Here is a 20,389-nt window from a genome sequence, read left to right as displayed (position 1 = left end):
CCATTTGCCGCCACAGCCAAACTTTGCAGCTCCAAGGCGGCCGCCCCGCTGAGACCACGCCCCCAAACCACGCCCCAGTTAGGTTGAGGCCGCCCCAATCCGCTGGGGCCGCCATCGCTACAGTGGCATCCGGCATTAACTTGGGAATCCCAGGCCACATCCCTCCCTTTCTAGGGCCCAGACAGAAGCTCGAGAAGTAAGGGCAGACGAAGTTTAGAGAGGGTAGGGAGACGGAGAGAACCGACTGGGCCGCGACAGCGCGGCAGAAGCGCCCCTCAGAGACACGCTCCACCGCCTCCGCTGCAGTAGCGGTCTCCAGTCACGTGACGCTCTCCTCCGGCCGCACTTCCGGCCGCTCTAGCCCAGTTATCTCGGTGCTACTGGGCTCCTTCCTTGTCTCGCTGGCGGACTCCGTCCCACCTTCCCTTTCCTTCAGCAGGAAGAGTGGGCCTTACGGACTCTGAGGTCTCCGGTAAGCTTGTCAGAAAGCGTGTGAGTTTGAGATCTCCCTCCCCTCTGGTCCCTGAACTTCAGTGGAAGGTCATCCCCTTCCCTACCATCACCCTTGGATGGTAGTCAGTGGAAGAATCGATGGTGTTAGCGTCTAGATCGGCCGACTCTCCTAGCCCGGCGTCGGCTTTGGTTGCTGCTAGAGGGCTTATTACATGCGGAACAGTGGCAGTCATCTGTTTGTCCTTCCGAGGTTGACAGGGTCGGAGTGCCACCCTAAGACCTGATCGCGATCCTGGAGGCCGGTCGTGGGGTCGCGGCCGGCTGACTTAGTAGGAGGACACAGGGAGGAAGAGGCCTGACCGTAAACAGGAAGTGGGCACGGGCAATATCTAGATGACAGGTAGGCTCTGGGGGCATTGGGGAGCTCCCGAGGGTGGAGGAGCTGTCAGCCGGGCCGATAGTGTTGTGGAGATCTGGCAGGTGACATTCTGGATTCCGGGTTGTACTTGGGGCTCTGCAGGCTCCTGAGGATGGGTGTGTCTGTCGTCCTTCAATCCCCACCCTTAGCTTTCTTGAAACCCAAGGAGTGCCGGGTCATCTGAGCGTTTGAGGGATGGAGCAGTGTACTGTCATTAAAAGAAACAGTCGCGGAAATTTTATTTTCACAAATTTCCCTAGAGTAGGGTAGGCTCACCCAGTGCCGCATTTGTGTAAATTTTGAAGGTGGTTTGTATAGATGCAGTTTTGGTGATATGAAATGGTTTGAGTCCTAAGTGAATCTATCCAGGCTTTCACTGAGTATACAATACATTCTCTGTTCATTAAATACCTAGTGCTTCCCCAAACCAATTTTGCCATGAGTAAGCCTAACACATAATGTAGATATTTGGGAACACTGCACCCATCCATCCCCACACTTCCCCAGTAATAAACGCTGATTGGAAAGCTGTGCAATGCCTTTAAATAACATGTGCCTTATTAGAATTGCTTTGGCATTTCTTCTGGAATCTAATGAGACGTGTGAGGCTTTGGTTTGGAGCCTTCCTGTGTCTACTTACCCAGGAACTTTCAGGGAAATACACACACACACACACACACACACACACACACACACACACACACACATCACTGTTTTTTCCTTTGTGCTACAGTTTTTTAAGTTGGCATTTCATTGCATTCACAATGGAAACTACTGATCAATTTACATTTTATTATAAAAAAATAAAAAAATACCCTTGGCAATTTTATACCCAACCCATTTATTAGAGAACAGAAGTTTTCCACCAAGGTCCTTTGGTACCAGCAATATGTGGAAAATAAAATGAATATAAAAACCTATTTACTTTCAAGTAGACAGTGGTAATGAAGGGATCCATTGGACTTTGTTAAGGAAACAGGAAACAGAAGGCCCTGTACCTTCCTGCTTGCAGCCATCTAACCAAAGTCTCTGCTTCCCAGAGGTGTAGTCAGGAGCCCGAAGGGTCAGCATCGAAGGCTCTCCCCAAGACCAGTGAACACATACCAGACTCACACCTGCAGATGGCTTTTGCTTAATGAGGATTAACGTTTAAATACCATTGCCCTTCCGTATCTTATCACTGAAGTTATTATAAACAAAATTTTTAGTTTTCTTATACAGGCATATTCTAAGTGTAGACTGCAAGACAAAATTTATTTGTCATGTATTATATTTATAGACATGTTTTATGTATAATGGCTTATGCATAAAATGTATGTATTTGTAAAATAGCCAGTCGTTACTATGTTCTTTTCTATTTAATGTTTCTTCGTCGACTTCTATGTCTTTTGTGGTTGTAGAGCACATCGCGTGAAGATGACCCACTGGTTTCATAGGAACCCATTAAAAGCTACAGCTCCTGTGTCCTTCAACTACTATGGCATGATCACTGGGCCTCCTGCTTCAAAGATTTGCAAGTAAGTGTCAGTGCAACCTAGGAAGCGTTGGTCGAGTGATGAATCAAGGTCCTTTTTAAAGTTCCATGGTCGGTAGAGAAATGTGTACTGTACATTCCTAACGGTAGCTTAAAGTCATTTTGTATTTTATCATTGACAAACGAAGATCAAATCATGGGGTATTTAAGTTTTGCCTAATTTAGGCCACATGCTTAATTTTAGATCAGTAAGTGAACTCCAGAAGGGCTAAAGCAGTAATAATCAAAGTCAAACTCAATATTTCAACAGATCCATAAGATAGGATATGAGTCTCGGTAATGGGCCAGACAGTAAATGATTTGTGTTCCTAGCAGGGAAGGAGTCCCATGATTTGGAATAGGCTTCAAAGTGTTAGTAGAGGAGAAAGGACTTGAGCTGAGGTTCAGATAATTGTTCAACTTAGATTGGAAGTGTGTGTGTGTGTGTGTGTGTGTGTGTGTGTGTGTGTGTGTGTGTGTGTTCCATCACCCACAGCTCAACATGCAGGAAGTTAAATTCATTTTAAAATGGTTCAGGTTGATGGAAGCACGCCTTTAAAATATATGATTTAGGCATAGGCATGAGACCTGAGTTTGGATCCCTAACATTCACATAAAAAAACTGGATGATGCACAACTCTGAACCAAGGCACTGGGGGATGAGGGGATTGTGGAGACAGGCAGAGCCAAGAGCTCCCTGGCCAGCAAGTTTAGCCAAAACAGCAAGTTCTAGGTTCAGCGGGAGACCCAGACAGCCAGCCCCTGGCTTTCACACTGCCCATGCATTATTCACACATGTGCATTTGTGCACGAACACTGCCTTGTGTTTAGGATGAGCACATGTGCAAATGGCTTTGAAAATACTCAGTATAAAATGCTAAACATTCTGTGTGTTTACAATTTAAGTTAGTCTTCAGCAGCTCACACCTGTTCTAAATGTCTTACCTCAGTGCTGTCTAATGGGCTTTCTGGAGCTCACTGTGTCCTGGGTTATATGTGGATGTACATTAGAGATGGTGTACATTGATCTAGGAGAGGAAGTCATTGAACATGTGAGAATAGAGATCTCAACAGTGAAAATCAGAAGGCCAAAGACCGGCAATTTGTAGGTGAGAGAAAGCTGGAGACATAGAGAAGAAATGTTAACCGGGAGGAGCATCTTGAAACTAGAGCACTCACCGTGACCAGGGTAAAGGGATTGCAAGAAGGAAAGGTGGATATGCCACACCCTTTGTAACAGTGAAGAATAGTGTGTAGAGGGCAACTTAGGTATTTTAAACTAATGGGCATAAGGTTTTGCCTCTTCTGGGTATATTTATTCTTACGGTATTGCCAAATTTAGAAATTAAAAATACTTATTAAATTAATAATTAATTAATTTTAATTAAAGGTGCATTAAATTTCTGTTTTCCCCAAACTGTTGGCTAAACAACGAAGAAGGAATATTAAGTGCACCCAGTTGTTTGTGTTGATAGATTCAGGTCTCCAGTAGACTGCGTGACTGAAACCTGCCTGGCTCTGCAGCCAAGGCTCCGTCTTGCACCTTTGAAGCACTGGGATTCCAGGTGGTGTTGGCATGCCTAGTCAGTTTTCAAACTTGCTGTATATTTCTATTGCACAATTTAGTTCTATTGCACAATTAGCATTGTACCTTTAATTAGACTGAGTTTGTTTTTTAATAACCTCTGAATCAGTTGTTACTAGAAACTCCATTTATCTTTAACAAGTTAGCAATGGATCTGTGGGTATTGTTCTAATGCTCTTACGTTGTAGCCTCTGGGCTGTTTTTATGTAGTCTTGGAAACATGACTTACTTACTTTACTTTGTTGATGTAAGTGATTTGAGATCCGCCAGGACTCGGCTCCTCGAATTGTTCACTGATTTGAGCTGTAATCCAGAAACGATGAAGAATGCCGCAGACCTGTATTTCTCTCTTTTACAAGGTTGGTCACCAATATAAACTTGAACGTTTTAAAAACCAACCGTGAGGAATAGACGCTTAACTTTTCAGATTCGGACAGATTAATCTCCCAGGATATTTTGGAATGCATGGGTCTCAGAATTGTGGTGGTGGTACATGGTCTTTCTAATATTCTGAAAACTGGATATGTACACATTTTATATTCTATTACCAGGAGAATGTATAAAATGTAAAAGGGAAAATGGTACCAGAAGTGTCATTTCGACACCTGTAAAAGTAATTGCATGAATATGTTTTGAGGGTGGAGGGGGAATGATTCAAGACAGGAGTTCTCTGTGTAGCCTTGGCTGTTCAGGAGTTTGCTTTCTGTCCTGGCTGGCCTTGAACTCACAGAGATCCCTGTCTCTGCCTCCCAAGTCCACATGCTAGGAGTGACAATGTTTTAACCAGAACACATAATATTTGTTCCACCCTAAAATATACTGCATCTTTTTATAGGTTTCATAAATTCAGTGGGTGACTCCACCCAGGAAAGCAAATTACGATACATTCAGAATTTCAAATGGACTGATACATTACAAGGACATGTTCCGAGGTGAGCAGGACTGCTGATGCACTAAATCCAAGGCTGATTTTATCTATTTAGCTAGTGTATTTGAAGGGGAAAAATAGAAGACTAACAGATATTTTCACTTGCTGGGACACTAATTAAAACATTGATTTAAACTAAAATATGTACTATTAAATTTAAAAGTCTTTCTACTAAACAAACATCTATTTTTGAGATAGCATGAATTTTAACTTTATACTCCTTTAATAGCACCCAGTTTGTAATCCAAAACTGGCTTCATTTTTCTCCCCTTTCAAGCTGTATCTTTACTCTTAAAACTTCTCTTCACAGCTTTTCCACTACTCAACCATTATGAATCCATCATTGTGCTGTTAACCTTTAATTTTAAAAACAGAATGGGATTTTTAATATGTCAGTAGATCTTTGTTTAATTAAATCTGGAAAGGGAGCCGCCAAGATGGCTCAGTATTTAAAGGTGCTGGCTGCCAAACCTGACAAACTGAGTTCAGTTCCCAGAACGTCATGAAGGAGGAGAGAACCAGCTCTAATAATTTGCCTTTTAACTTCCACACGTCTTGTGGCTCATGTAAAACACAACTAAGTAAGTACGTAGATAAATAAATGTGAAGGGATAAAGTAAAAACAACAGAAAGGAAGGGATTGGAGAACACAAGTCCCAAGCTCCCACTGTGGAAGGATGAACACTGCGTTCCTACGTGCTAGACGTAATGCAGGTCTGACAGGAATGTTTACGTGACTAGATTCTGATATGAAGAAGAAAGGACACTGAGGAACACAGTGAGGAAACACAGGCTGGATAAGGGATGTAATAGGGTGAAGACCTTGTAAGACATCGGCTGTGCTTACCTTCTTCTGTCCTTGGACATGTTATGTGGATTTTAGCAGTGTTCAGGACCGATGTTCTCCAGGACCTTTTCTGTGTTTCTCTACATAATCAGTCTGCTTTTCATCCAGAGTTAAGGATTCTGAACAGGGAATTTGAACAGGCCATAAAATGGCTTGAAATAAATAAATTTAATGCTTTCCCAACATCATCCCGAATATTGATTCCATGTTACCCTGGTTTGTTTGTTTTTTGGGGTTTTTTTTGTTTTGTTTTGTTTTGTTTTGTTTTTGTTCGGTTGGGTTTTTTTTGTTTTGTTTTGTTTTTTGTATTTTGTTGTGTTTTTGTTTGGTGGTGGCATTTGTTTGGTTTTTTGTTTGTTTCTTGATTTTTTTTTTCAGCATTTCATGAGATAGTGAGGTGATTAAGCTAAGTATGGTGGCACATGCTAGTAAACTGAGCACTGGGGAAGCCTGAGGCAGGAGGATCATGATCTAGAAGCCAACCAACCTGGGCAACATAGCAAGTCATTGTCTTAAAATATATATATATATTTAAAAAGAAATAATGTAACCTTAAGTAGTATCCAATACTCAGTATATATGAACTGTAGACTTGATTACTTCACACGTAGAAATTATTCCAAATGTCTTTGTGCCAAGACAGTCTCACTCTAGTTCAGTGCCCTCAGATTTGTCCTGTAGCTCAGGCTGGCTTGGACTCAGGTCAGTCCTTCTGACTACGTCTCCAGAGTGCTAGGGTGAGCACCACGCCCAGTGGAAAAATAAACTTATAGTACGTGGTATCCTAGGGTTTTAGTGCTGTGAAGTGATACCATGACCATGGCAACTCTTAATTGGGGCTGGCTTACAGTATCAGAGGTTTAGTCTGTCATTCAGGCTGACATGATGCTAGAGAAGGAGCTGGGAGTTCTACATCTTAATCCACAGGTAGCAGAAGGGGCCTGTCAAAGCCTGCCCCACAGTGATGCACTTCCTCCAACCATATCACATATCCTCATAGTGGTACCTCTGTGACCAAGCATTCAAACACAAGAGTCTGGGGGGCCATACCTATTCAATCCACCACAGACAGTCATACTACTATTTAGATGGTTGAGTGTTCTAAAACAAGGTTGTAGCTTAATAGTAGAACACTTATCTAGCATGTAAAGCCCTAGATTTGATCCTCAGAAACACACACACAAGAAAAGATAGTTATTCATAAGTCATCATATAAATTAGCAAAACCGAGACCAGTGAGATGGTACATTGAGGGAGGGTGGTTGACGGCAAGCCTGCTGACGGAGCTTGCTCCCCAAGACCAACATGGTAGAGAGAACCAATTATTGCAAGTTGTCCTCCGACGACCACACATGCTCATGGTGTGGACGGACACACACACGCGCACACACACACACACACACACACACACACACACACACACACACACACGTATGTTTTGGATTCCATCCTAAGCTTTCTGACTTTTGAGGATGAGTCTTAGAATAAATAGTTGTTCATACTTGTGCTGGTTAATCTTTTGTCAGCTTGGTGCAAACTAGGGAACTCAGGTTGGCCTGTGGGGCATTTTCTTGATGAATGATTCGTGTGAAGAGTCTACAGCCCACTCTGGGTGTTACCACCCTAGGCAGGTTATATAAAGAAACCAAGCAAGCCACGGAGAGCAGACTAGTAGGCAGTGTTCCACCATGACCCGTGCTTCAGTTTCTGCCTCCAGCTTTCTGCCCTGAGTTTCTCTTCTGACTTCATGTTATATTACAAGCTATAAGAAGAAATAACCCCTTTTCCCCACGTTGTTTTTGGTTGTTTGTTTGTTTGATTGATTGATTGGTTGTTTGTTTGATTGATTGGTTGGTTGGTTTGTTGGTTGATTGGTTGGTTGGTTAGTTGGTTGGTGTTCATGCATATTTTAGCAAATAGAAAGCAAACGAAGACAATGATGGACAAACAACAAACAAACAAACAAACAAAAATGGGACTGGAATACATGATACAGATAACTGGCCTCAAACTTGTAGTAATTCACCTGCCTCTGCTTCCCACAAGCTTCTGTCTTCATAATTTTTTTAAAATTCCAGCATTTTCATTATTAGGTGTATGTGTGGCCATGTGTACATGTGTATGTGCCTGCATGTCAGAGCATGTGTGAAATGTAAAGAATGACATGTGGGTTCCCAGGCGTCAGACTTGGCAGCAAGGCCTTTATCTACTTACTCTCCCAGGGAGCTGTGTGTAGAGTGTCACAGAATTTACAGAACTTAATGATTCCATTTGTAATTCCAGTGCCCAGCAGGATGCTGTTTTCGAACTGATTTCCATGGGATTTAATGTAGCGCTGTGGTATACAAAATATGCTTCAAGATTGGCTGGAAAAGAAAAGTAAGTTAGAAAGCAAAGGTCACGTGTCTATATTGTTTTTTAAATAATACCAAATTTAAGCCTCAGCATCTATGAGGAGGTCGCATTTGAAGTCAGCAGAAGAATCATTGTTTCATACTTACGTGCTGCAGCCGTGCAGCTCAGTCTTCATTTTGTAGATTTTTATTTTTTTGTTATTGGGGTAGGAGAGGGGCACACATGCCAAGGTGCATGTGGAGGTCAGGGGTGAGCTCTGTGGAGTTTGTTCTCTCCCCTCACCTGTACGTGGGTTCCCCTCACCTGTATGTGGGCTCCATAGATCCACCCCAGGTTGGCAGCTTGTGCAGCAAGCCGTCTCATAACCTCTGTACTCTGTGACAAAACGTTCTTAACCTTGTCACATGGTAGACCTAAGAAGTAATTTTTAAAATGTGAATATTTGACTATATTTAATATCTATAAACAAAGCCAGGCATGTTTCCAGATGCCTTTAATCCCAGCCCCAAGGAGGCAGAGGAAGATGGATCTCTGAGATTGAGGCCAGCCTTGTATACAGGGCTGTATATCAGGGCAGCCAAGGCTACACAGAGAAACCCTGTCTTGAAAAACCAAACGAAAGAAACAAATAAAATATATAACTACTACAAATAATAATCAAAGATTAAAAACAATAACAAATTAGTTAACAACATCACAGTTCATTGTAAGTTGTCCAGTTTCAAATGTGTAATCTCAAATTCCATCAAGTCAGATGAAGTAAAGAACGGGAACAGACAATCCATAAAGCACATGTGGAGGCTCAGAAGGCTGAAGAGCGGGACACTAGAGGCACTGGGGTAGCTTGAGGCAAAGGTCCCTGCCAAGCCCCAGTGTGACTCAGAACCCACGAAGATGCAAGGGGAGAACCGAGCCCACAGACTTGTCCTGGAAGCCCCAGTCGTGCACACAGAGGAAACCACCTTATTTTCTTGAGAGTAGTAAAATTAAGTGAGACAACTGTTGAAGTAACTAACAGGGATACAGAATTAGGAAACTGGCAAATTAGTTGTGATTCATCCATCCATAATAATACTCAGCCATTTAAAAATGAATCACGTTTGCTGATGTAAATGATACAAATGACCAGACTCGTGTCTGTAGCTACATGTGTATTAAGTTCACAATAGTTTGAGTTCGTTTATGACAGAGCAATCTGAAAAGAAAATAAGATCGTTTAGCATTTATTTCTAGGCAAGGTATCTATTCATCTGCAAGGTCTTGGGATGTCTCAAGTGACTTTTATTTTTTTAATGTCAAATTAGTTTTTTTTTTCTTTTTAAGTAAGAAAACTAATAATAAACACAAATACCTAATTTGTTTTTCTGATGCGTTTAAATTTTGTGTTCCTCTATGGGTGTGTGCATGTCCATGTAGAGGCCAGAGGCACTGGGCCACCCTGGAGCTAGAGTTCAAGGAAAGCCGTCTGACATGGATGCTGGGAACTGAACTCCAGTCTCCTGCAAGAGCAGTCCGTGCTGTTAGCCACTGGGCCCTCTCTCCAGCCAGTGTTCTGATAATGTATTGGCTTTTGGTTCCAGAAATAAGATTCATACTCTGACTAACTCAACTACTGTCTTAAAGCATAACAGAAGATGAAGCAAAAGAAGTTCACCGAAGCCTAAAAATTGCAGCTGGGATTTTTAAACATTTAAAGGTAAAGTGGGGGTGGGAGTGCGGCATTGTCTCGAACTGTGTGGAGGGATTAGTAACTCCACTGTGTCGCAAGAGGCAGTGCAGTCCCTCCAGGGACCACGGGGAGTCGGTTCAAGAGCAGACTGCCCCTTTCACATCTCCATAGCAGAGTCTAGACTCACAAATGTCTTTTCTGAAATGGGGGTCTCTGCATGTAAGCCGTGCACATCCTGAACACTGAGTCATTGCTTGTCAGCACGGTGTAGTGCCCGTGAGTACGTGTTCTGCTGTGTTGTCTGAGGAAATGTCTGTGCAGACCCAGCACAGATGCAGTCCTAGGTGGCCATGGGCAGAGTGGAGTGCTCGTGTCTGAGCTAAGTACACATTGTATATTAACTGCCTTATAGGTGAGCTACAGCCAAAGGCTGAGTGTTAGTTAGTAGCTCGCTGCTGACTCATACCAAGACATTTCAAGTTGTAATCATCTGCTTCCTTTTCTGTCTCTTCACCCGGGGTGAAACAAAACAGATAAATTAGTGTCCGTCCTGTTGCACATTGCTCTGTGCAGTTGCCAGGAGCAGTGACAACCCCACAGAACCGACTCTGAGGTTGCACTCCAGCTCTCTCCCTGGCCAGCCAGTCATTGCATGCTGTTTGTGTCAGATGGCTTGAAGATGGCATGGGGCTCCGAGGAAACAATGTGTCTTCTTGTGAGACTGCCCTTCTGATTCCTTCTGATTACAACTGCTGACCACTGAGGGCCCCTGGGAGCCAGCTTTTGGTATCTTTCCACCCTGAATTAGATGTAGAATTTGGAGTATTCTCTTCCCATCATTAGATCTCACTCTGAATGAACAGTTAGTTCACAGTGCAGAAGAGAACTTCAGTTACTATTGCAGCTGAGGGCTTTCTAAGATAAAGGCGCTTTGCATTACACTGCATTGGCAAAGGAATCTACCCATTACCTACAATTTGCTGTTGGCTTTCTTTTTTTTTTTTTTTTTAAAGATTTATTTTATTTATTATATATCTAAGTACACCGTAGCTGTCTTCAGATACACCAGAAGAGAGCATCAGATCTCTTTACAGATGGTTGTGAGCCACCATGTGGTTGCTGGGAATTGAACTCATGACCTCTGGAAGAGCAGTTGGGTGCTCTTAACTGCTGAGCCATCTCTCCAGCCCTGCTGTTGGCTTTCTTATGACGTTCACTTTGAACGCTCAGGACCACACCACGCCTGTGCGCATGGCTGCTGCTCGCTCTGTCTGCTTAGGTTCCCAGTGAGTCTGTGATTTGAATGTTCTCTAAGTTGTATCTTCTCACCTTTGACAACAGTGTTCTTGTTCTCTCTAGGAAAGTCATATTCCCAAACTTCTGACACCAGCAGAAAAGGGGCGGGATTTAGAGGCGCGGCTCATCGATGCGTACATCATCCAGTGCCAGGCCGAGGCTCAGGAAGGTATCCTAAATACTGTAAGGTGGTTTCAGTTTGTTTGTTTGTTTTTAGGAATATTTATGTTGGTTTTTAATCCTCAGATTAAGTTTCAGGTTTTAGAAATTGGTTGTGAGGGTTCTTATCTTTAACATTCCCTTTGCCGTCAGCAGGAGAGTTCCTTCTAGCCAATGCTCCTTAAAGGCTTTTGATCTTATACCTTTTTTGACAGCACTAATGGTAATCTCTGGATTTTCATTCTTTAAGATTTATTTTAGGCATGTGCATGTGTGTGCACTCATGTGTAGGGTTCTATTATGTATGCAGGGCCTTTGGGGGTCAGAAGAGCACACCAGATTCCCTGAAGCTTTCCACAGTGCACGTTGGGAACTGAACTTGGTTCTTTTGAAAGAGCACAATGTGTTCCTGTTGCTCTGGCCCAGACACCGATGCTTTAATTCATCTTTCCTCCTGCTTTGTGCTTACTGTCTTTCTTCTTCCACTTTGACCTTTCATTGAAGTCGTCATCGTTCAGTTGCAGAAAACAGGAAAGTAACTTCCCAAGATTTTTATCTCTGTTTCAAAATGGACTGCCTTGAAAGTATCCTTCTTTCTGTTGTGCTATTTTATAGTACTGTGGCTAATAATTGGCTAGTTATTTAGAGGCACTCAAAATCAGTGTCTTCATTTTGTGCTTTTCACACTAAAACTTATTCTTAGAAAACCTATGAAAATTTGGAAAAAGGCCCTCAGGCTGTCTGTGCTGTTAGGACTGAACTCCCCTAGGCAGATGTGGCCTCAGAGAGTGATGACTATGTGTTGGTTACAGTGACCATCGCCCGAGCAATCGAGCTGAAGCACGCTCCGGGGCTGATCGCGGCACTCGCGTACGAAACAGCCAGCTTCTATCAGAAAGCAGGTGAGCTCGCCGCGTTGTCGCTCTCTTAGATTTTCACACTCGTTTGATTTTTGCTCAAAAGGAAGGAAAAGATTCTCATATTTTCCATTACAATACTAGAATAAAGTCTTTGGGCTTTTTTAAAATAAGAGGCCAGGCCTGGTGGCCCAGCTACTCATGCAGGAGGATTGTACCAAGGCCTGTCTGGGCTATAGAGTAAGATCAAGGATGACCTTGACAATTTGTCTCAAGAAAGGGGAGCCAGCTCTGTGGAAAGTGCTTGCCATACAGGCACTGGGGCCTAAGTCCAGTCACTGGGACATAGACAAGCCAAGTGCAGGGGCAGGTGCTCGTGGTCTCAGCACTGAGGAGAGGGGCCACACGGCATCTCTGTGGCTTGCTAACCAGCCAGCCTCACTTGATCTGTAAGTTCCAGCTAGAAGTGAAGAGAGCTCGTCTCAACACAAGACGAATAGCCTCCAAATTAGGCACACGCACGGGCATGCGCCTCTCAGACCAGATGTGTACTTGTACCTGTGAATTAATCGATATAAGTTAAATATGAAGAGCTCGAAATACAGGTAGGAGTAGAGCGCTGTGTCAGTCCCCAGAGCTTCATAGCTCACGTGTTAGATGACTCCTAATGGACTTTTCCACCAGTTATGTCCAGTCATAGGTAGCCTTTGGTTTTTACAGTCTTTATAACTGTCTTAATGTATGTATATATGTATGTATGTATTTAGTTAGTTACTTAGTTTGTTAGTTTTTAAGACTGGGTCTTCCTGTGTGGTCCTGGCTGCCCTAGAACTTACCAAGTAGACCAAACTGGCCACAAACTCCAAAATTCCACATGCCTCTGCCTTCCAAGTACTGAGACTAGAGGCCTGTGGCACTCACCCAGATCTTTATAACTGTGTCATAATGCGTAATGTTACTTAGATTAAATGGTGACAGTGAAGTGATATGTCACCACCTGTAAGCTGACTATGGCATGTGGAAGGTGGGAACCATCTTGGCTCCTGTGAGGAGGAAACACACTTGGGTCTGTTTGGAGGCTGGCTGCTGGTTCAGTTGCTGAGCAGACTAGAATAGATTCACAGTCTGAGAGAGGAGTCAGGTCACGATGTAGGACACGCCATCAGTCATGTAAAGAACGGAACAGTGTGAGCGTGTTAGTGAAGGGTTGCAAGAGGAAGGTAGCTTTTTAGTCTCATTTCAAAACAAACTGAGTGTGATTTGATTGGATCCTAATTCTGAAAGAAAATTCCCAAGCTCACACATGGGCTCGCTATGTGATGGCTAGGCTGACTCAGTGTTTACTGGCTTTGGAGGATATGAAGAAAGGTTTGGCCGGTATAATGAAGTTGAATCTAAGGAAGACAGAAAGTGTTTGGATTACGTGAGCATGTGTGGACATGGGAGTGAGTGAGTGTGTATTTTTCATGCAAGGTTCAGTAGTGGTTGAATGAATATGAGTTGTTTCTGGCAGGCAAATAAATAGACTGCTATGTGCCTGCCTATATTGTATACAATCTTAAAGTTATAATATAAATATTTGCGTTGAAATTCTTAGTTCTGTCACATTTTATCATTAACTTAAAGCTATATTAGCCGTCAAGTTAAAGAGGTATTTAAATTGTTCAAATATGCAATTATGGGGAAATAAGTCATGTTAAGTATTTAGTATTTTGTTTTGTTTTTTAATGTATGAAAGCTTGAGTTTAGACAGCATTCTGCTTTTAGCACCAGAACACAGGAGCTAAGCAGTGCTCCAGTGAAACAGGGTGAAATGATACTTTGCTTTTTAAAATGTAACTTTAGATCATACTTTGTCCAGTTTGGAGCCTGCACACTCTGCTAAGTGGAGAAAATACCTTCACCTGAAGATGTGCTTCTACACGGCTTATGTAAGTGCCAGTGACAAACCCGGCACACAGGGAGCCCTGCACACAGGGAGCTCACTCTCCACAGTAGCCCTACAGACAGGGAGCCTTGCACACAGGGAGCTCACTCTCCACAGTAGCCCTACAGACAGGGAGCCCTGCACACAGGGAGCCCTGCACACAGGGAGCCCTGCACACAGGGAGCCCTGCAGACAGAGAGCACAATCTCTCCAGCCCCTTCTCACCTCACCACTAATCCTTAGCAACCCACCAGTGACGGGCAGCTCTCAGTGAATGTTCAGTGGCAGTAGTGGGTGGAAGGAAGGAAATGGTAGGGTTAGTTGTAGAGCTGGAATTGCTATATCTAAAACAAAGGCTAGAGACTGGAGAATTCTCTCAGCTGCTTTACCCTGTCTATTTGGAAGGACAGCCACAAACTCTCCTCTTAATGGCCGGAAGATAGCTCATTAGGTGAAGTACTTACAAAGCAAATGTGAAGACCCGAGTTCAGATCCCCTGAAGCCATGTTAAGCTGGTGACATCTATATTCCCAGCAGCCTACTAGGCACAGAAACCAGCAGCTAGCCTTGCATACCTCACAGCAAGCAACAGGACACCCTGCCTCAGACAGGGGAAGGTGAGGCAGGGACTGACCTCCAATGCCCTGCCTCACTCAGATCCCCTCTATCCTCACACTGATTCTGTCGTTGGTTTTTTATCTTAATCTTTGGGTAAATACCATGCAGTGTATATCACCTCGGTGAAAACCACCAGTATGTGCCTTTTAGAAGTTCCTCACCAGTTAATTAAACCACAAACGTGTTCCAAGATTGTTAACATGAGAGAGGCAGTTAAAACCTTTTTCAGAGTTAAGTATTTTTAATCCCTTACACGTCATAATGTTTTCCAACTTAGTGCTGCCCAACACCATGTGTCTGCACCAACAGATTGTAAACACTAGACTTTCAGGGTGTGCATTTTCTTAAAACCTGTGCCCTAGTGTTTGAAGGTGAGGCTGAAGGGTTCTGAACACAGTCTGAATTCCAGCAGACTATGCTGTAGGACATACACACACACACACACACACACACACACACACACACACACACTCACTACCTTCTCTCTTTACATATGCATAACCAATAATTTACTCTTTTATTTACCTCTGCCTAATTTTTAGAAGAAGCTTCAGCTAGCTGGTTTTACTCTTGGAACATGATTAGAAATCCACTTTGCCTCAGGGCTGGACCTAGTTCTACCTTTTGTTGGGACAGAGGTGTGGGGTGGAGCTTACCTCAAGTAAATGATACAAAGAATTACATCAATAACCAAGCGCTGACTGACAATGCCTACCTGACATGTAAGTGTGAAGACAACATATGAAAACATGTTTCTTTTACCAGGCGTACTGCTACCATGGCCAGACTCTGTTGGCGAGCGATAAATGTGGAGAAGCAATCAGATCTCTCCAAGAAGCAGAAAAATGTAAGTTTGGCTTTTAGAATTAGAATTTTAACTCCCTTTTAAGAAAAGAAAATCTTTCATTCTAAAGGGAATGAGTAGATTCTGGCTGAGTTCTTGAAAGGAAATGGGCAAGATGGAGGAGAACAAATCTTACCCTGGAGAAAATGCCGCCTTCCGATGGTGTTGGCATTCGTCGCTTTCATAGTGTGTGAGAACAGCTGGAGTTAACGTTGCTGACTTAAAGCCCTTTAGTAGTCAGAAGCAGGACATACTATTCTGAGACTGTTGTCCTCTCTGCAGTGTACGCAGAGGCAGAAGCCCTGTGCAAAGAGTACGGGGAGACCAAAGGGCCAGGGCCAACGGCCAAGCCATCAGGACACTTGTTCTTTCGGAAGCTCGGAAGCCTTGTGAAGAACACCCTGGACAAGTGTCAGAGGGAAAATGGCTTCATGTGAGTATTGCTCATGGCTCAACTCCAGTACCACACGGCCACAATTGTTAAAGTAGTAACAGCCTAATGTAGTTCTTTAGTCCCAAAAGATGTGTCTTAAGTTTTGTTTAAATTTAGTATTAATTTCCTTTTTAAATTGGTAATAAAATTGTTTGTGAGGTCTTTATTCTGCATATGATGATGTCATAAAAATAGGTTTTAAATTTAAATGTGAATTGTTAACATAAAATGTATTTGATCAGGACACTCCCATAAAGGCTTCACTTTCTTTTAACTTTGTTTCCATGTTACTTATGTGTGCAGGGTGTGTGTGCAATGTAAGTATAGTATGTGTTTGTTGGGGGTGTCATGCTTTGAATATGATTGGCCCAGGGAGTGGCACTGTTTGGAGGTATGGCCTTGTTGGAGTGGGTGTGTCACTGTGGGTGTGAGCTTTAAGACCCTAATCCTAGCTGCCTGGAAGCCAGTCTTCCACTAGCAGCCTTCAGATGAAGATGTAGAACTCTCAGCTCCTCCTGCACCATGCTTGCCTGGATGTTGCCATGCTCCTGCTTGATGATAATGGACTGAATATCTGAACCTGTAAGCCAGCCCCAGTTAAATATTGTTGTATAAGAGTTGTCTTGTTCATGGTATCTGTTCAGCAATAAAACCCTAACTAAGACAGGGTGTGTGTGAGTGTGTGTGTGTGTGTGTGTGTGTGTGTGTGTGTGTGTGTGTGTGTGTGTGTTTTCAACTTCTTTTGCATATTTCTCTCACTTTGGCTTGAGTTAACTATAAAGCAAGAAATTTTAATTTTCTCTTAATTCTTCCTGGTCTTTTCAGAGACGAGGACTATGACTGTTAGTAAATCAGTGTGCAAACTGTATTTCAGTGCCTTTCCTGCCTGTCTCTTTTTATTCTTCCTGCATTAGGTCACACTGAACTTTTCACTTGTCTGGTTCAGTGTTTAATCACTTCCCTTGGAAATACATGGAGCCGCTAAGTCCAGGCACATGGCCCTTCTTTCTATCCTTGGAAGCTCTGTTGCACTGGGCTGTCTGTGACAGGGCTTCCCTACTTTATCAGCTGCCCACGTGACTGTGCCTCAGGGCAGAGAATTGTCAAACTCACTGTAGGCCTTGAACATATTAGGTTCTCAAGTATTTGCTGAATAACGAATAAACCACTATTTAAATTGTTTTTTGCAGTTACTTTCAAAAAATTCCAACAGAAGCCCCACAACTGGAACTGAAAGCGAACTATGGCCTGGTAGAGCCTGTGCCTTTTGAATTTCCTCCTATGAGTGCTCTCTGGACACCAGAAGCCTTGGCTGCATTTGATCTCACCAAGAGACCCAAGGATGACAGTGTATGAGAACAGGTTTTTCCTTACAGTCATAGAATGTAGAGAAGAAGACTGTAGAGCCGGCATTGTGGTCTTTGTCTACTTGAGCAGGTCTATGCGTTTGTCTAATCCTCAGTGAGCTTACGATGGTGTACATTGCTCTCAGGTAACCCTGTGCCGTCGGCATCCTCTGGTTTCTGGTGTAATTACTCACTTTGTTTTCAACAGTGTTTTGTTGTCATGACTGTCAGTGCTCTCCCTAAGAAGAGCGTGGGGAAAAGGCGCCGTGTTGATGTTGCTATAGCAATGCTCCTTTGACCCTGGGCATTTGAAGATTGGATTTAACTCCAGCTCTCCGTTAGTCCTCCAGGAGTAAAGCAGACGCTTTTGCGCTCACTTAGACCTAAGCACCAGTGGTGCGCTCATTGATGGTGGCTCCCATGGGAAGGGTTATGTTTAGTTACCAAAGGACTAGGTATCTGTGACAGAAAGAGTAGGAATTGGTTTACAGCCCCAGTAGTCCCTTGAAATTGCATATGTCATGCAGTTACCTCCCCATTAACTGCTCCTTAAAATAGCCATCTTTGCTCCCCCGCCCCGAAGCCTCTAAAATAGAACCTGTAAAGACAGCTTATGCTGTCATAAATTACCTCTACGTGCTAGGGTCCCGTCACCGAGCCGTTCCTTCTAGAACAGTTGTAGAGGACCTGCTGGACGTGGAGCATCTGAAATGGGTGCAGCCTCAGCCGCATCCTTGGATAGAGTGAGCGCCCTTGGAGGTCTGAGGTAGAGCAGATCTTTGTGGGTTTCTCTACTTCATTTGCATATTTACCTTGTTTTCTTTCTCCTTAGATCAAACCCAAACCGGAAGAGGAAGTGAAACCTGTAAAAGAACCAGATATCAAACCTCAGAAAGACACTGGGTGCTCCGTCTCATAAGAATGCCACTCACTTAGAAATCTCTGCTGGTCCATAAGAGAAACCTCGGGACTTCAGTTCACCTTTTTGATTCCTCTGAAGCCCATTGGATGATTGTCAGCTTTAGAGGGACTTGGCCTTTAGTTTATTTATTCTTGGTTTTTAACATAGAGGCATTTCATGCTTTTGTTTCGGGCTCTGCTTTACAATGAGGACATTTGGATGGGTTGGTTTTTATGCCTCTAACGAGCGTCTATGGGGTGGGGGGTGGAACTTTTTTGAACTCTAGATAGTAAGTTTCATGTTAATGTTTTTCTACTTTCACAAAAACGTTTATTCTTCTTGCTTGATACCAGAAGAATGCTTTGAAAAGAGATGAGTTCGCCTCTCCTCACCAACTTGTCAGATCTGACTCTAGCTCAGTCTTCTGGTAGGGAAACTGAATTGCAGTTAAATCAGAAAACCTCAGACCAAATTCTTTCCTTATACTTAACCAGAGTCTATAATTACTAGAAATCAGTGTCTTCAAGAACGTGTAAGGTTCTTGGAAATCGGCAGTATGGGCCTGTGCCCCTCAGCCTGCTTCCCAGCTTAGTCCGTGCTGTTCCTGCCACCCTCAGTACTGAGACAGTGGTTTGTTTTGGTTTTTATTAGTACCTTTTCTAATGGATTTTTTACTTAAGGGGTAAAGCTTTGTACTAGCATTTAGAGTGCTTCTGTGTAGAGAGAGAAAAAGAATGGACGTGTGTTTTAAAGAAGTAAAATGTTGCATGTTGTAAAGAAAGTCTTTGCAAACTCAACCAAGACAGGTTGTCCTGGATCGCACTGGTAATTTCTTTGTTAGAAGTGTTTAAGAAAATGCCTTTGTTACCTGATTTGGGTGTACATTGTGTTTTTAACATGGTTTTCTTCCATATGTATCCTATCAGAATTGTTTGGCATTAGGCCAAAGGCCATAGCAACAGAAGGTTAGGATATAGACACTCAAACTATGATCTTTAAAGTGGGTTGTATCACTTAAAGGACTTGGTTATATCCATAAACTGGGAATGGTGGCTGTGTGATACTTCATCAAGTAACAGATGTGGGTGTATCCTACTTGGTTACTCTCCTGGGATGTTAACTTCCTTTTCTAGGTGACAGATTTCTTCACATAATAGGAATAATAATGTATGTGAGAACTTACTCTGTGCCAGGCAGTGTGTAGGCACATACACAGACCACTGCATCCCCTTAGCAGCCCTGTGAGAACACATCGGTCTGCATAAAGCATTGAAACAGGAATATGCATCTCGTGATGAGGAATGATCGATTATACCTATCAATTAAGATAAATCAATAAATCATATACCATAGTTTATATGCCTTTGAAAAGCTACATATAATCACTAAGGGTTTTTTCTTAATAAGTTAAAATGTTAGTTACAGCCTGCAGTGTCTAACATTTGAGGCTGCAGCTTTCAGAACACTTGGAGTAACTACTGAATGGGCATTGAGCTTTCTTTTGCTGCCTATAGGAAAACAGTACCTTATTAAGTTTTACCCTTCCTACAGTCACTTGTTAAATGGCAGTTACTGACAAAACTTTAACAAGTACTTGCTGCTGCCTGTCTACGCTCTCCCTGCCTAAAGGACCTGTTCCATGCACTAATCCTCATTAACCTAGGTAGTCTCAGTGTGGTTTCTGTGGACTAAACTGCCATTCATGAAATGGGAACACATACTGTGTCCGGCGCTTCTGTAAGGGGCAGTAAATGCTGGTGTTAAAACCCATACTTGGCAGTGTTCACATGATCGCATGAGCAGTCACAGTTGACTGCAGAAGTAACACCAGAAGCCTATCCCGTAACGTGAGGTTTGGAAGAGGTACCGGGAGTCTGGGGAGACACCAAAAAGGAGCACTGCACGAAGGCTGTGGAGAGATGAAACCGGACATTGATGATGCATGTATTTCAGACCAGGCAAGGACAGCTCACATGCTACTTCTGTACAGTGTTTATATGATTTATCTTTTTATTTATGATAATAAATTTTACTTACATATTCACTGGATTTGTGTGGCGATATCTGTTAGTAGCAGATTTGGTAGAGTAAACATTCTCTCCTGTAGTTACACTTTAAATGACATTGGCGTCAGCTCTTTGCTTCCTGAGTTAATCTCCTTGACATATTAGTTTGTGCTTGTGTTTATATTGGTACTTAACCACCTCTCAGTGTGAAAAGCAGTTTTAATTAGCTCACGG

At 43.0% G+C, this 20,389-nt stretch overlaps 1 protein-coding gene across 4 annotated transcripts; it reads left to right on the top strand.

Moving 5' to 3' along the window:
- The first annotated feature begins 330 nt into the window (after positions 1–330).
- On the top strand, positions 331–20,193 carry Brox (BRO1 domain and CAAX motif containing). Of its 4 annotated transcripts, none has more exons than NM_001025669.1 (13): positions 410–472; positions 2,272–2,388; positions 4,222–4,328; positions 4,805–4,901; positions 8,028–8,123; positions 9,723–9,795; positions 11,128–11,233; positions 12,036–12,125; positions 13,926–14,011; positions 15,391–15,472; positions 15,752–15,902; positions 17,093–17,252; positions 18,081–20,193. In NM_001025669.1, exons 2-13 carry the CDS (start codon positions 2,288–2,290, stop codon positions 18,165–18,167), a joined length of 1,236 nt encoding a protein of 411 aa, NP_001020840.1. In that variant the 5' UTR covers positions 410–472; positions 2,272–2,287; the 3' UTR covers positions 18,168–20,193. The 4 variants fall into 4 exon arrangements, with proteins under 4 accessions (XP_006250416.1, NP_001020840.1, XP_063128459.1 ...); XM_017598835.3 differs by lacking the exon at positions 410–472 and adding an exon at positions 580–853; XM_006250354.5 differs by lacking the exons at positions 4,222–4,328; positions 4,805–4,901 and having other exon boundaries at positions 331–472.
- Positions 20,194–20,389: the final 196 nt, after the last annotated feature.

The sequence above is a fragment of the Rattus norvegicus genome, chromosome 13 (assembly GCF_036323735.1).
Source record: "Rattus norvegicus strain BN/NHsdMcwi chromosome 13, GRCr8, whole genome shotgun sequence".
NCBI lineage: Eukaryota > Metazoa > Chordata > Mammalia > Rodentia > Muridae > Rattus > Rattus norvegicus.
This window is presented reverse-complemented; position numbering and strand designations above follow the sequence as displayed.